This window comes from Sciurus vulgaris (assembly GCF_902686455.1).
Source record: "Sciurus vulgaris genome assembly, chromosome: 3".
In the NCBI taxonomy this organism is placed as follows: Eukaryota; Metazoa; Chordata; class Mammalia; order Rodentia; family Sciuridae; genus Sciurus; species Sciurus vulgaris.
Window position 1 is genome coordinate 35,088,140 of NC_136463.1, and position 16,328 is coordinate 35,104,467.

General features: G+C 35.4%; 1 protein-coding gene across 1 annotated transcript in view; it reads left to right on the forward strand.

Annotated features, from left to right (window-relative positions):
* GDPD1 (glycerophosphodiester phosphodiesterase domain containing 1) overlaps nucleotides 1-16,328 on the forward strand; it is a 43,344-nt gene that overhangs the window by 4,230 nt on the left and 22,786 nt on the right. Inside the window, exon 2 of the mRNA XM_079131481.1 lies at nucleotides 9,848-9,890. Coding sequence (XP_078987607.1) covers nucleotides 9,848-9,890 — 43 coding nt within the window. The remainder of the gene's footprint in view (nucleotides 1-9,847; nucleotides 9,891-16,328) is intronic.

Sequence of the window (16,328 nt, forward strand, 5' to 3'; positions counted from 1 at the left end):
AAATTATGAATTTTATTAATATTTTAAGATAGATTTTTCCAGCTGCATAAGTAACTCATGTTAATTGTAAGAAATTTGGAAAACACAGAAATGAAAAATGAATTAAGCCAGGCCCAGTGGCATAAGCACGAGTCCTAGCTTCTATGGAGGCTGAAGCAGAAGGATAACATGAGACCAGGAGTTAATTCCAACATGGCAACATAACAACCCTCTCTCTCCAAAAAACAAAAACAAAAAAACCCCAAGTTTTTGAAGTAAACCCTTTAAAGACATATTTTCCTACATTTGGAATCTCTCTCTCTCTCTCTCTCTCTCTCTCTCTCTCTCTCTCTCTCTCTCTCTATATATATATATATATATATATATATATATGATTTATTCCATATGCCCACCGAGTTAGCTAGAGAAATAAGGATAGCAAGGAAATCATTTAAAGTAACCTATCTCTCTTTATGGGCCAATTGAATTAAGCAACAGATTTTTTAAGAAAGAGAGCTATTAATTAGGGCTTAGTGGCCAAAGACTGAAGAAGGATGATCTAATCCACTCCTTTCATCGTCTTTAACCCTTGGTCTAAAGGCAGGGTACTGTGACAATCCCAACTTCCTGCCACATATTGATTTGGCAGGTAATAGTTTGAGGGTAAGGATTGCTCTTGGACACTATTTGGTTTCTTCTGGGCTCCAAACTTTAATTGGTTATGCAAAAATAAAATTGAGGCATCAATTTGATCAAAGTGTCACTGGAGGGCTGGGGAAATATCTCAGTTGGTAGAGTGCTTGCCTCTCATGTACAAGGCCCCGGGTTCAATCCCTAGCACCACACACACACACACACAAAAAAAGTGTCACTGGAAGTAGCATTGTGCAATGTTCCACATCACAGTATTTTTTCTCTTCAGCTTTTGTTTCTTCATTCCTATTACCAGGGAACTCTTCCCCACTTGCCTAAGGATTTTTTTCATCTGGCTCATTCATTCCTATTGATGGCTTATTAACAACAGAACAATTTATCATTTACTTAATAATATCCTACTTAATAAAGCAAACTTTAGTAAATGAAGACATACTTATTTTCAGTGATGGCTATATATTAAAATATTTATATATATTTATATGCATATTATGTATACTTATACATGTTATATATACTTATATGTATATTATATATATACCTATATGCTATTATATTTTTTCACCCAATAGTGACCATATAACAAAAAGTGCTGGAGATGCAGCTCAGTGGTAGAAGGCCCTTGGTTTCAATCCCTGGTCCTGCAAAATAAATAGATAAATAAAATAAAAATAAAATTTTGTTTGTATGTAGAAATGGTTATTTACAGAGGCAGAAATTGTGTGAACTTGTTTATTGGAAGAAACAAAAATTGAAAGAGAAGTATCCTTCTGTTAATTAGGTGATGATTATTGGAGAGAAAAGGAACTCAAACCATCTCATGAGAATAGCTGCCACTAAAGAATTCCTTGGAGAAGAATATCATGCCTGTTAGTTAATCCCTTAGCTACTCTCTGGGCTTTCACCATATGACTCTGAGTAATTTGTGAGTATCATTGTGGAATTTATCTTCTAGCTTTACAAATAGAATACGTGAATAAAACCAAGATGGATAATTTCTCTAAAACCGAAATAAAAGGGCTATATGAACAGTAACATAAAAACTGAAACAGAGTAGTACAAGGGATGGACTCTGAAATTATACTGCTTATGATTGAATCCCGGTTCCTCTTATTGGTTATGTCATCTTAGGCAGTTTTTTTCTAGGGATATTTAATATTTACCTCATTGGGTGGTTAGTGAAAATTATAGTGAAATATATAAAGTGCAAAACATAGTATTTGGCTTCTGTTAATTATTAATATCTTGACCACCTTTTTAATATTTCATTAGTTACTAATAAACATATATAGTAGGTTAAAGATATTAATTAAAATTAACATGGCAAGCAGACAAAATATATAAATAGGCAGACTTGGAATGTAAATATTAGTAGTAAAAATAATGTTGACTGTGGGGAATTTTATTTTGGAATATTGAATTTCTGTCCTTTTTCCTAACGTCTTTTCCTCAAACCAAAATGTCAAATGATAGGCGTCTTTTCAACTTTTTTATAACAGTTCATCTCAAACATACACAAAACTAGTCAGGGTCCATAAGCCCATCACCCAGATGCAAACAATTATCAACTTCTGCCCAGTCTTGTCTCATCTATATCCCTGCTCATTCTTATCCAAATTATTTTGAAACAAATTTCAAATATAATTTTAAACATATTATATATCTATACGTATATAATATATATATTTTATATATATATACACACACACACACACACATACACACTTTTTTTTTGTACTAGGGATTGAATCCAGGGACACTTAACCACTGAGCCACATCCCCAGCCCTTTCTATTTTTTATTTTTTTTTATTTATTTTTTCAATGCTGGGGATTGAAACTAGGGCCTTGTGCTTGTGAGGCAAGCACTCTACCAATTGAGCTATCTCCCCAGCCCCTTATTTTTTATTTTGAGACAGGGTCTCACTAAGTTGCTTAGGGCCTCACTGAATTGCTGAGGCTGGCCTTGAATTTGTGATCCTCCTGCCTCAGCCTCCCTAGTTGCTGTAAACATTATATATTTCTTGAACACTACTTTGTGGAATATTCTAAAAGATGTATGAGACAAAGTTTACTATTGATGTTTGAAAGCACTGCTTACTTTCCCTCCCAAGTTTGGAACCAATTTAGAAACAAAATGCAGGGCTGGGTGAGGTGTTGGATGCCTGTAATCCCAGTAACTCTGGAGGCTGAGGCAAGAGAATCGCTAGTTCAAAGCCAGCCTCAGCAAAAGCAAGGCACTAAGCAACTCAGTGAGACCCTGTCTCTAAATAAAATACAAAATAGAAATAATACAAAATACAAAAAAAAAAAAAATGCAAAAAAGAAATAAAATGCAGGCATCAGATAAATGGAAGTCAAAATATTAATATTATTATTAACAGAAGGATTTGGGTCCTCTAGTCCCCCCTCTAAGTTAAATTTAACTTTACAATGGCCTTTTCCTTGCGCTCACAGTGCCTACTGAAGCAAACTTCCTGTATGGATGAGCAGAAATTTTGTTTTGAGGTTGGGTTGCTCCAAATTAAGGACTCTGAAAGAGTCAATCAAAGATGAATGGGCAGCTCTCTCTCCTAAAGCAGGCCTGCTTCCATGGGGAGGAGTGTGTGAGGGAGCAGAGAAAGGTTAAAGTGTTTCTTCCATTCTTCTCCCCACCTGGCAACTGGTGTAAACTTTCCTGTACTTGGTGGTTACAGAGGTAGTGGTAGATAGATGTTTCCCCCAATACTTGCCTTCCAAGAACCTTCTTAGGATTTAGATGAATATACTGGAATATTAGAACATAAACCTTAGAACTAAAGGTATTGAATTTTTTTTTAATGGAGGAGAGGTTTACATGTAATAGCATTAAGTAATCAGCATTATTTATTTATTTTATTGGTTAAGTGATCAATAAAGCAAATGAAACTACTGTTATGTGTTATGGTACGCTCTGTGTGTGTGTGTGTGTGTGTGTGTGTGTGTGTGTGTGTGTGTGTATTGGTCAAGATCAACCCAGGGCCTTTTACATACTAGGCAAATGTTCTATATCCCAGCCTTTGGTACACTCTTTTTAATTAAGACATTTTAAATTGACAAATAATAATTGTATATATTTATAGGATGCAGTTTGATGTTTTAATATGTTTACAATGTAAATGATTAAATCAGGGGAATTAACAAATCTCTCACCTTACATATTTATTTGTGGGGGGGGTTGAGAACATTTAAAATCTCTTAACAATTTTAAAATATCACACAATGCATTATTTATTAGAATTATCATTTCTGTGCAGTATATCACTAAAAGTCATTTCTCCTTTGAAACTTTATACCTGTTTTTTTGAGAGACTGGGTCTTGCTGTTTTGCCCAGCTTGGTCTCAAACTCTTGGGCTCAGGTGATCTTCCTGCCTCAACTCCCTAGTAGCTGCCACTATAGGCATATGCCACTGCACTTGGATTTAGACTCTTTTGAGAAACATCTCTCTTTTCCCCATTCATCCCTGCTACCCCAGCTTCTGGTAACCACCATTCTACTCTCTACTTATAGGAATTCCACTTTCTTGGATTCCACACAGAAGTAAGGTCAGGTGGTTTTCGTCTATCCATGTCTGGCTTATCTCACCTAACATCATCTCCTCTAGGTTCATTGATATTGTCATAAATGAAAATATTCCCCATCCCCATATGTATACATTCAGTTGACTACCTCTCAGATAAAGATATACAGCATTTCTAGAACCCCGTGAGATTCCCTCATTCCCCTTCTCAGTATATTTCTCTCCATCTTCAAAGATAACCATTCTTCTGACTTACCATTACTGATTTATTTAAGAGCAATTTTCAAAGTATGGTCTGTGAACTCTTGAGGGTCCCTAAGGCCCTTTCATGGATCTGCAACGTCAAACTATTTTAATAAGATATTATTCACCTTTTTTACTTCATTGATATTTGCACTGATGGTACAAAAGCATTAATGGCAAGCACTGGGGTGTAATGCTCCATAGTAGAGTGTGTTCTTTGCTTACATGATGCCCTGGGTTCAATCTCCAGCACCAAAAAGAAAAGAAGAAAGAAAAAGCATTGGTGGGTAAAACTCCAGTTGCCTCAGCATGAATCAAAGCAGTGGTACCAAGTGTACTAGTAGATATTGTAGTCTTCCCCATCACATCCTCACAGTTAAAAAAAAAAGTCAGTTTCACTTAAGAATATTCTTCTACTTGGGAGACTGAGGCAGAAGGATCACAAGTTTGAGAACAGGCTCAGCAACTTAGTGAGATTCCCATCTTAAAATTAAAAATAAAATAAAGGACTGGGGATGTAGCTTAGTGGTAGATCTTGCCTCAGTTCAATCCCCAGTACCACACACAAAAAAATCTATGGAGTATTAGTAAAAATTATTTATTTCATTATGTTCAACTCTTGAGTACATTTAACTTTTAATATTCTGTATGACAACGTTAGGAGTATATACAAAACACCTTTTCTAACTACCAAAACATTTTGTTTGTTTGTGTTCCTATCTTTTTTAAACATTTTATTTTTGACTCATTGTACACAAATGGGGTACAACTTTTCATTTCTCTGGTTGTATGTGATGTTTGTTTTGAGGAAAAAAACTTGTGCAATCATTTGAGTTGTGAGCTAAATTAACTAATTTTTCCCCCACAGAACACCATTTTTACTTTAAAGAATAAGTAAAAAGTGTGCTTATCTGGGCTTGAATGTTTGGCAGAGGTACTCTTGAAAATGAATAAAGTGAGTCTGTCACTTTAAGAAAAGTAATCTAACTGCCTTCTATTAATGTAGTACCAATAATTTAATTTGAGTTTTCAAGAAAAAAGTTAGAATTTTATTTCTTCTCATTTTGTTTTTGTGCTCTACTATTGAGTGATAGCTCCATTTTGAGACAGGGTCTCACTGTGTTGCCCTAGCTGGCCTCCACCTTGCAATCCTCCTGCCTCAGCCTTCTGAATAGCTGGGATTACAGGCATATGTCACAAAGCCTTACCAAAAATTAGAATTTTAGAGAACATCCTCCACCATGAACTTAAGAGCTTTCCAGTTCTTAAAGACTGTCCTGATGAGATCAAATGTTAACAAATGTGATTTTAAAATATCGCATAATGGAATGTGTCAACACTTAGAAGATCAACATAATTCAGTGAATCAATATTTTCCATATAACCAACGAATAATGTTATAAAATCTTACATGTGAAAGATCCATTCATAAAGATGGACCAGTGGGGTTCCATGTAATAGAGGAGGAGGAGGTCATTGATGTAGTTCAGATTCTACAGTGCAACTCACTTTTAAGAAATTAACACTTGTGAATTTTGAGGCAGTATCTTTTTTTCTTCTTCTTTTCTTTTGGTGTTAGGAATTGAAAACAGGGTCTCATGCTTTCTGGCAAGTGCTTTACCACTGAACTACCCCCACAGCCCCTTGATGCATTGCCAGAGAAGAATCTTTCTTTCCAACTACTTAGCTGTATGAAGGTAGATATATATAAAGCAGATATGAGAATCTAGCTGTTTTCTATTAAACTAGATATTAAAGAGATTTACAAAAATGTGTAACAACACTTAATTTTTTTTAAACATATTTTTCATAAAAATATCATGTAATAGGTTGGGCTCGTCTTGAGGATATAGCTCACTGGTAGAGCACTTGCCTCACATGTGCCAGGCTCTGGGTTCAATCCACAGCACAAGAAAAAAAATAGTACTGGGTTTGTTGCTATTTTCAAATAAAGAAAAATAAATTTCTAGGATTTAATTTCTAATACATTTACATTACTAATGTAAATGTATTACATTACCATGTAATCAGGGTACTCAATTTTTAAGAGTATGAAGGGGTCAAGTAATCAAAATGGTCTGTGTAGGTCTGTCTGCTTGCCCCTCACCCCTTTTCAGTACTGGATTGAACTCAGGGGTACTTTACCACTGAGCTATTTCCCCAGCCCTTTGTATTTTGAGACAGAATCTAAATTGCCCAGGCTGGCCTTCAATTTGCCAAAACTGACCTGTTATTTGTGATCCTCCTGCCTCAACTTTCCTAGTAGCTGGGATTACAGGCATGCCTGGCTCAAGACATTAACTCCTAAATATAATAAAAATTATTGTACTCTGATGTGATAAGAAAGTGCTTCATAGAAGAGAAGAGAACTAGCTCTCAAATTAAGATTAAGAAAGATTGGCCAGACATGGTGGTACACGACTGTAATCCCAGCAATTCAAGAGATTGAGGCAGGAGGATTACAAATTCCAAGTCAGCCTAGACAATTTAGTGAGACCCTATCTCAAAATAAAAAAAATAAAATAAAATAAAAATAAGGACTGAGGACATAGCACTGGGTTCAATCCCCAGTGCCATGAAAAATGAAATGAAACAAGGTCAATTAACTTCATCTAACCAAGAGTCCACTCACCTCAAAATGGCACTTTCTTTTGTTTTCTATTATGCTCTAGAAAGGAAAAGTGAACCCAAATCAAACTAGCTTTTTTCACATAGTATCCCTTTCTATTTCTAAACTGATGTAACTTTTAGAACATTAAAACAATATATGTTTCCATATATCTTGTGTTTCTGTTGATTATTAATTAGGTTGTCATGAAAATACAACCTAACAATATAACAAGGAAACTTTAATATTCTCACAGGTATGTTCAAATGATATTTTTAATAAAACATTTTCTTTAAAAAATTTTTTTTGTAGCCGTGGATGGATGGCATGACTTTATTTTGTTTTATGTTTTACTAAGGATCGAACATCAGTGCCTGAACATGTGCCGGGCAAGCACTCTGCCACTGAGTTACAGCCCCAGCCTATTGCCCAGGTTGACCTGGAATTCAAGATCCTCCTGTTCAGCCTCCCAAGTGTCTGGGATTATAGGCATGTACTACTGTGCCTGATTTTGTTTATAAAACATTCAAATGTTAATACTTAAACCATATCCTGAACTTGAATTGCCTCTTCCTGTTAAGAAGCCTGGTAGGTGGTGCTTGCCTATAATCCCAGCTACTCAGGAGACTGAGGCAGGAGAAAAGATAATAACTGTTATTTTTTGTTTGGTACCCAGGATTGAACCCAGGGGTGCTTAATCACTGAACCACATCCCCAGACCTTTTTATTTTCCTATTTGACACTGGGTTTTGCTAAATTGCTTAGGGCCTCACTAAGTTCCTGAGGCTGGTCTTCAATTTGCAATCCTCCTTCCTAAGCGTCCTGAGTTGCTGGAATTCCAAGTATGGACCACTAGGCCCCACTCAAATTGACTGTTTTTGTGAATTTTTTTTCCCCATGTGTAGTTCATCAATTATTTAAAAGTACTGAAATCTTTTTTAAGAATGTTTTTGGGGCTGGGGAGATAGCTCAGTCAGTAGAGTGCTTGCCTTAAAAGAAACAAGGCCCTGGGTTCGATCCCCAGCACCCCCCCCAAAAAAAAGAATGGTTTTTTTAGTTGTGGATGGACACAATACCTTTATTTTACTTACTTTTTTGAGGTGCTGAGCATAGAACCCAGTGCCTCACACCTTGCTCTGCCCCTGAGCTTCAACCCCAGCCCAGTACTGAAATCTCTTGCAAGGCAAGCAATCTACCAACTGAGCTATATCCCCAGCCCTGGATTTTTTTTTATTGAATTTTTTTTTAATTTTTACAGACTGCATTTTGATTCATTGTACACAAATGGGGTACAACTTTTCATTTCTATGGCTGTACACAATGTAGATTCACACCATTCATGTAATCATAAATATACATAGGGTAATACTGTCTGTTTCATTCTACTGTCTTTCCTTCCCCCACCCCCTCCCACCCCACTGAAATCTTTTAGTTTAAAAATATCTAAAAACTTTTGGCTAGCATGTGTGTCGCTAATTGACTCTTTATCTAGTTAATAACATTGGATAATTTTTTGTCATTCAATATATTCACATCAAAATCTGTCCTATTGTCATTAAATGTTGTCTACTCTTCCCTTTAATGGACATTCACCAAGTACCTATTCTTTAGCAGTTAGTCTATGATAATGGCAATTATAATAGAAATAATTCTTTACTTTCACTGAATGCTCACTATAGTATTTCATTGAATTTAATGCCATCGATTATAAGACACTTTGTGTGTGTGTGTGTGTGTGTGTGTGCCAAGAATTGAACTCAAGGCCTTGGACATGCGAGGCAAGCACTCTACCAACTAAGCTATATCCCCAGCCCATAAGACACATTTTTTATGTACTGTTAAGTAAGAGAAAAGTCTTCCATTTAAACTCTTATACACCATCCATTGGCAGATGTACCCAAACTTCAGAAATGTTCAAAAATGAAAAGCTATAATTTTTAGAACTTATTGTGCTTTAGATGTTAACTCATTTAATTATACCAATCCCAAAAGATAGGTACTGCCATTATCATTCTAATGAATTAGCAAGCTCAACCATGGAGAGGTTAGGTGACTTCCCTAGGGTCATCCAAATATTAAATAGATTTGAGACCAGACATCCTAACTCCACAGTCCCACCCTCAGCTGTTACACTCTATTGCCTTCTGCCAAGGTAATTTAAACAGTCACTTCTTTTTGATAATTCATGAGATAGGGAGGAGAGAGACAAACAACTTATGCTATGCTGTGATAAATGCCTTTGGTAGAGGTTGCATAAGAGATTATGAGGCTATAGAGGGAAAATCGTGTGTGTGTGAATACACTGGTTGTACGTGAAAACAATACCTTTATTTTATTTTTATGTGGTGCTGAGGATCGTACGTGTGTCAGGCAAGCACTTTACCACTGAGCCACAACCCCAGCCCCAGAATTTTAACTCTGTCTGAAGATATGTATGTGTATCAAGTCCTCTTTCTGTCTTTCCTTTAACAAGAGCTTAAACATCATATTTAGGTTCTTCTAACCTTCCTGCATTTCTGTACCTGTTTTGATTTCCTTTTTTCTTTTCCTTTTTTTCCTAGTACCAGGGATTGAACCCAGGGCCGCTAGCATGTTAGGCAAAGGCTCTACCACTTTTGGTCTTTGATTCCTACTAGTATGGCTAAACAAAAACAAAAACAACAAACAAACAAAATAAAAATACTGTGCACTCTTTAAAAATGCATGTGCTATAATATCTACATAATAAATAGGCATCAGGAATCTTTAACTGTACTAAAATTTCTAGAAAAATAAAATGTTCAAAATAGCTAAGTAAGTGAAATTTGAATTTAATGTCTTCACAGGTGCTGGAGAAAATTTGGAGAATACAATGGAAGCCTTTCAGCAGTAAGTATATCAAAAATACTCTTTTACAGTTTAACATTAAAGTATTGTGATGAACAAAGCAAAGATAGTATGCATGTAGCATCTACTTGTGGTAGTTGTTTCTATAAAATCCTATTTTTTATTTAGTCTGAAGTATTACAAAGAGTGTTTGGCTTCTGTATAACTGAAAAACCACCAGAGTTTTGGGTAATCAAAGATACTATAGTTCCAAAGCTGAAAGAAGACATTTGTAACAAGGAACATACTGTGAATAATGCTAATTAGTCTTGGAGAGAAAGAGAAAACAAAACAACTGTTATGGGCTGCTGTTTACCAAAAGGAAAGGATCATGTCTTGGTGCCCACTGGTTTTGTTACAGACCTGAACCTGCAATCTGGTCCTATACTTTTTTCAAATAAGATATATTAAAATTTTCTATTTATAATTGATTCACATTTCGTATAGATGTTTTTTAGAGTACTCCACAGAGAAGCTGTAGGAGATGGAATGAAAGCTGTTGGCTACCCTTGTTCTCTTAGAGTCAATTATTATTATCACTTTGTGATAATGGTGAGAACACTGTTTTCCTTTCCCTGAAAAACTACACATAATGAAAGACATTACCTATTTATGTTTAATGAGAAAAATAATTTCTTATGTAATTTTGAGACTTATAGAATTTGAATGGGATCTTGCTTTGTTGTTGTCTAAGTTGGTCCCAAACTCCAGAGCAGTTTTGAGCCATTTTTATGTATATAATTGGGACTAAGAAATGAGGAGAATCTTTCTTTTTAATTTATTTAACTTATTTATTATTTACTTATTTATTTTCAATGGTGCTGGGATGGAATCCAGGGACTTGTGCACCATGACCACTCACTCTACTACTGAACTATGACCTCAGCCCAGGAAAATTTGAACTAAGTTTTGTTCTGCTTCTCACCAAAGACAGCTTAGAGATTATTTTTCCTATTATCAGACCCAAAGGTACTGCTTCTAGTTTCATCTGAATCCTTCTATTTGTCATCTCTTACTTTACCTGTTGGTTGTGATCTCAAAAGTCTATTACAAAAATGCCAAATCTTTATTTTCTCTGTGTAGATTGTTTATCTAGCAAGTTGTCTATAGCTAAATATAGGGAATTTTTTTATTATTTTTTTAGTTGTAAATAGTTACAATACCTTTTTTATTTATTTATTTTTATGTGATGCTGAGGATCCAATCCAGTGCCTCACACTTGCTAAGCAAGTGCTCTACCACTGAGCTACAACCCTATCCCCTAGGTATTTAATTTTATGTGTATATTTTTCTACACAGGTGCATGTATGTGCACACACTATCAGTTATCATATGTGGGCTGGGATTTACTTGGGAGAAACTGCCCATAACTTTAAGTGATTTTAGTATAATTTATGGAAGCACATTATTTTGGAAGTTTTTCCCCATATTCTTTTTTAAATTTTTACCACTCTTTTTTTATGAAATTAAAACACTAGGTTACAAAGATGTGCATTTGAAATATCACATTTTTTATTAAAATATTTTTTATTTTTACAGACACATTTTGATTATACACAAATGGGGTACAACTTTTCATTTCTAGGTGTACATAATGTATATTCACGCCATTCATGTAATCATACATATACATAGGGTAATACTGTCTATTTCATTCTACTGTTTTTCTATCCCCACCCCCACCCCTTTTTCCTCTACACCATCCAAAGTTCCTTTATTCTTCTCTTCCCCCTGCCACCCCCCATCGTTATATATTGTCATGCACTTACCAGAGAAAACATTCGGCCTTTGGTTTTTTGGGCTTGGCCTATTTCACTTAGCATGATATTTTCCAACTTCATCCATTTACCAGCAAGTGCCATAATTTTACTTTTATGGCTGAGTAATATTCCATTGTGTATATATACCCGTTTCTTTATCCATTTGTCAATTGAAGTGAAGGGCATCTTGGTTGGTTCCACAATCTAGCTATTGTGAATTGAGCTGCTATGAACATTGATGTGGCTGCATCACTGTAGTATGCTGATTTTAAGTCCTTTGGGTATAGGCCAAGGAGTGGGACAGCTGGGTCAAATGGTGGGTCCATTCCAAGTTTTCTCAGGAATCTCCATATTGCTTTCCAGAGTGGCTGTACAAATTTGCAACCCCACCAGCAATGTATGAGTGTGCCTTTTTCTCCACATCCACTCCAACACTTATTATTGCTTGTGTTCTTGATAATAGCCATTCTAATTGGAGTTAGATGAAATCTTAGGGTGGTTTTCATTTGCATTTCTCTAATTACTAGAGATGATGAGCACTTTTTCATGTATTTGTTGATCACCTGTATATCTTCTTCTGTGAAGTGTCTGCCCATTTCTTTAGCCCATTTATTGATCGGGTTCTTTGTATTTTGGGTGTAAAGTTTTTTAAGTTGTTTACAAACTTTGGAGATGAGTGCTCTGTCTGAAGAGTGTGTGGAAAAGATTTTCTCCTACTCTATGGGCTCTCTTTTCACATTATTGATTGTTTCCTGTGCTGAGGAAAAAAACTTTTTAGTTTGAATCTATCCCATTTATTGATTCTTGCTTTTATTTCTTGTGCTATGGGGGTCTTGTTAAGGAAGTTTGGTCCTAAGCCAACATGATGGAGATTCAGGCCTACTTTTTCTTCTATTTGGTGAAGGGTCTCAGGCCTAATTCCTAGATCCTTAATCCATTTTGAGTTGAGTTTTATACAGGGTGAGAGATAGGGGTTTAGTTTCATTGTACTGCATATGGATTTCCAGTTTTGTCAGCACCATTTATGGAAGAGGCTATCTTTCTCCCTTGTAAGTTTCTGGCACCCTTGTCTAGTATGAGATTACTGTACTTACATGGGTATGTCTCTGTGTCTTCTATCCTGGACCATTGATCTACCTGTCTGTTTTGGTGCCTGTACCATGCCATTTTTGTTACTATTGCTCTATAGTAGAGTTTAAGCTCTGGTATAGTGATACCTCCTGCATCACTCTTCCTGCCCAGGATTACTTTAGCTTCTGGGTCTTTTGTTCTTCCAGATGAATTTCATGATTGTTTTTTCAGTTTCTTTGAGAAATGTCATAGGGATTTTAATTGGAATTGCGTTAAATCTGCATAGCACCTTTGGAAGTATGGCCATTTTGATAATATTAATTCTGCCTATCCAAGAACATGGGAGATCTTTCCATCTTCTAAGGTATTCCTCAATTTCTTTCTTCAGTGTTTTGTAGTTTTCATTGTAGAGATCTTTCACCTCTTTGGTTAGATTGATTCCCAAGTATTTTATTTTTTTTTTGAGGCTTTTGCAAATGGAGTTGTTTTCCTCATTTCCCTTTCAGATGTTTCATCGCTTATGTATAAAAATGCTTTAGATTTATGTGTGTTGATTTTATAACCTGCTATTTTGCTGAATTCATTGATGAGGTCTAGAAGTTTTCTGGATCCTCTAAATATAGAATCATGTCATCAGCAAATAGTGACAGCTTAAGTTCCTCTTTTCCTATTCGTATCCCTTTAATGAAATATCACATTTTTTAATTTTTTTTTTTTTTTTGGACTGGAGATTAAACCCAGGGGCATTTAACCACTGAGACACATTTTTATTTTGAGAAATTGTCTAGGTTGCCAAGGCTGGCCTCAAACTTTGGATCCTCTTGCCTCAGCCTCCCAAGTTGCTGAGATTACAGGTTTGCACTACAATGCAGGGCTAATATATACTTTTTAATTGTACTTTTTTTTCTTTTATAAATATTTTATTGTTTAACTGCCAAGACACTCAGAAGGTTCCCTCTTCCCCCAACATATCTGCTTCGTGAACTACTAGAAGTCCAGCATGGTGGATACGTGCCTATAGTCCCACCTACTTAGGAGGCTGGGGCAAAAGGATTGCTTGAGCTCAGGAGTTTCAGAGTTCCAGACCAGCCTGGGCAACATAGTAAGACACTGTCTCAAAAAGAAGAGGGCTGAAGTTGTGGCTCAGTGGTACAGCACTTGCCTAGCACATGTGAGGCACTGGGTTTGATTCTCAGCACCAAATTAAAAAAAAAAAAAAAAAAAAAAAAAAAGCCTAAATAAGCAAAATAAAGGCATTGTGTCCAGCTACAACTAAAAATATTTTTAGAAAGGAGGAGAGTTAAAAGAAAAAGTACAAGAAAAATCATTTAAATCTATTACTTTAAGGTACCATTTATTAAAAAGTAAAGGAATTATAATACGTAATCAGCAAAAGACAAACTGTACTTAAGTGAGAGGATGATAATCCTTATTATCTTGAGGAGAGATAATAAAAAATGATGGCCAAATAAAACTTGGATTTTATGTATGTATTCATTTAGATGTATATTTCACAAAGCATATCTAACATGGAGATAAACTTGATGACATAATAGAGAAAGTGTAAGTAGTTGGTGGGAGGAAACTTGGTTTAGATTAACCAGAAAATTGAAAAGACACTAAGACTGAAAGAGCTACATTTGAAGAAAGAAAAGCTATTTTTAAAATATGGAATGTTTGAGATTAAGGTAGGACATTAAGTGGACAAGGTGTGTCTAAGAGATTGAAAGGACTTTAGAGATGTATGGAAAATTAATTCATATTAGAGTGTGACTAGAGAAGTAATTATGACTAAGAATTGTATCTCATATTTTATAAGAAGTTCTTTAATGTGGTTTATAAAATGCTTTCACAAACACCATCTCCTTTGTATTATAAATATGGCTCTTCTATGGTTTCCTAAGGAGCAGAAATCTTTCTTACTGATCTCTCACTTCCTAACATCTTGCTCAGGCTCTTACACTGATAGGCTCTCACTAGTTGCTCATTGAATGAAATATGGAATGATGCACTCCCAAATCAAAGCACAATATTAGCAAAAGACTGATACAGGAAACAAACCCCATCATAGCAAACATAGAACCCCAAACTAAGGAATCATCTCTCTCTCTCTCTCTCTCTCTCTCTCTCTCTCTCTCTCACACACACACACACACACACACACACAGTTCCTAAGCCCTTGAGTATGTAAAATCTGGTTCTTAAGAGCTAATAAAAGTAGGTTATTAAACCAGGCTGCCTTTGTAAATACCCAGAAGACAATGTGATCCCTCTGGTACTCACATGAATGGTAGGAGAAAGAAGCAAATTGTATTAGCAATAGTTGGAAGTGTAAATTGGCAGACAAAGTAACTAATCAGTGTCCTGATTCTCATGATAAATTTTTATAGTATCTAGTTACTATAATCCTAATTCATCTTTGAAATGGAAGTATTTATTTATTGATAAGGTTGCTTGTTAACTGACTTGGAAATTTGTATAAAACCTAAATCAGGCTTGGTGACACACACCTGTAATCCCAGGAACTCAGGAGACTGAGGCAGGAGGATCACAGGTTTGAGGACAGGCTTGACAATTTAGTGAGAACCTGTCTCAAAATGAAAATAAAAGAGCTAGAGATATAGCTCTGTGGTAAAGCACCCCTAGTTCTATTCCCCCGTACCAAAAAAAAAAAAAAACCAAACCAAGCAAACAAAAAGCAAAACAACACTTTAATTTTAACTTTTTAAAAAAGTGTTTATTTTTTGCATTACTGGGAATTGAACCCAGTACCATGCTAGGCAAGCATTCTATCACTGAGCTACATTCCCAGCCCAACTCTGTTCTTTAAATGTGAATATCCAGGTTCCCTAGCATCATTTGTTAAAATTGGTTCCTTTGTCCATTAAAAATGGTCTTGGCAGGGGCTGGGGAGATAGCTCAGTCGGTAGAGTGCTTGCCTTGTCAGCACAAGGCCCTGGGTTCGATCCCCAGCACCCCAAAAAAAAAAAAAAAAATGGTCTTGGCACCTTTGTGAGGGCTTATTTCTGAGCTCTCTGTCCTGTCCCATGTGTGTTTGTTATGTCCGTATATGTTTTTATTTATACCACTACCACATTGTTTTGATTCCTATAGCAAGTTTTGAAATAGAGAAGTGTGAGTCCTTCAACTTTTTATTTTTTAAGATTGTTTTGACTATTTGGGACTCCTTGAAATTCCATCTGAATTTTAGGATGGACTTTTCTATTTCTGCAAAAAACATCATAGGGATTTTGCTAGAATTGCCAAGAATCTGAAGATTGCTTTGAGTCATATTAACATCATAAGTACATTTTTTATATTTGAATGTCTATATCTATATATCTTTAATTTCTTTTAGCAATGTTTTGTAGTTTTCATTATACAAGTCTTTTACCTCCTTGGTTAACTTTTAGTGTTTCATTGTTTTTGATATGCTATTGTAAATAGAATTTTTTTGTTAGTTTCCTTTTCAGATTATTCATTGTTAATGTATAGAAACACAACTTGTTTGTGTTAATCCAGCAACTTTCTCTTTTAAAATTTTTTTAGTTGTAGATGGACACAATTCCTTTATTTTATTTATTTATTTTTATGTGGTGCTGAGGATCAA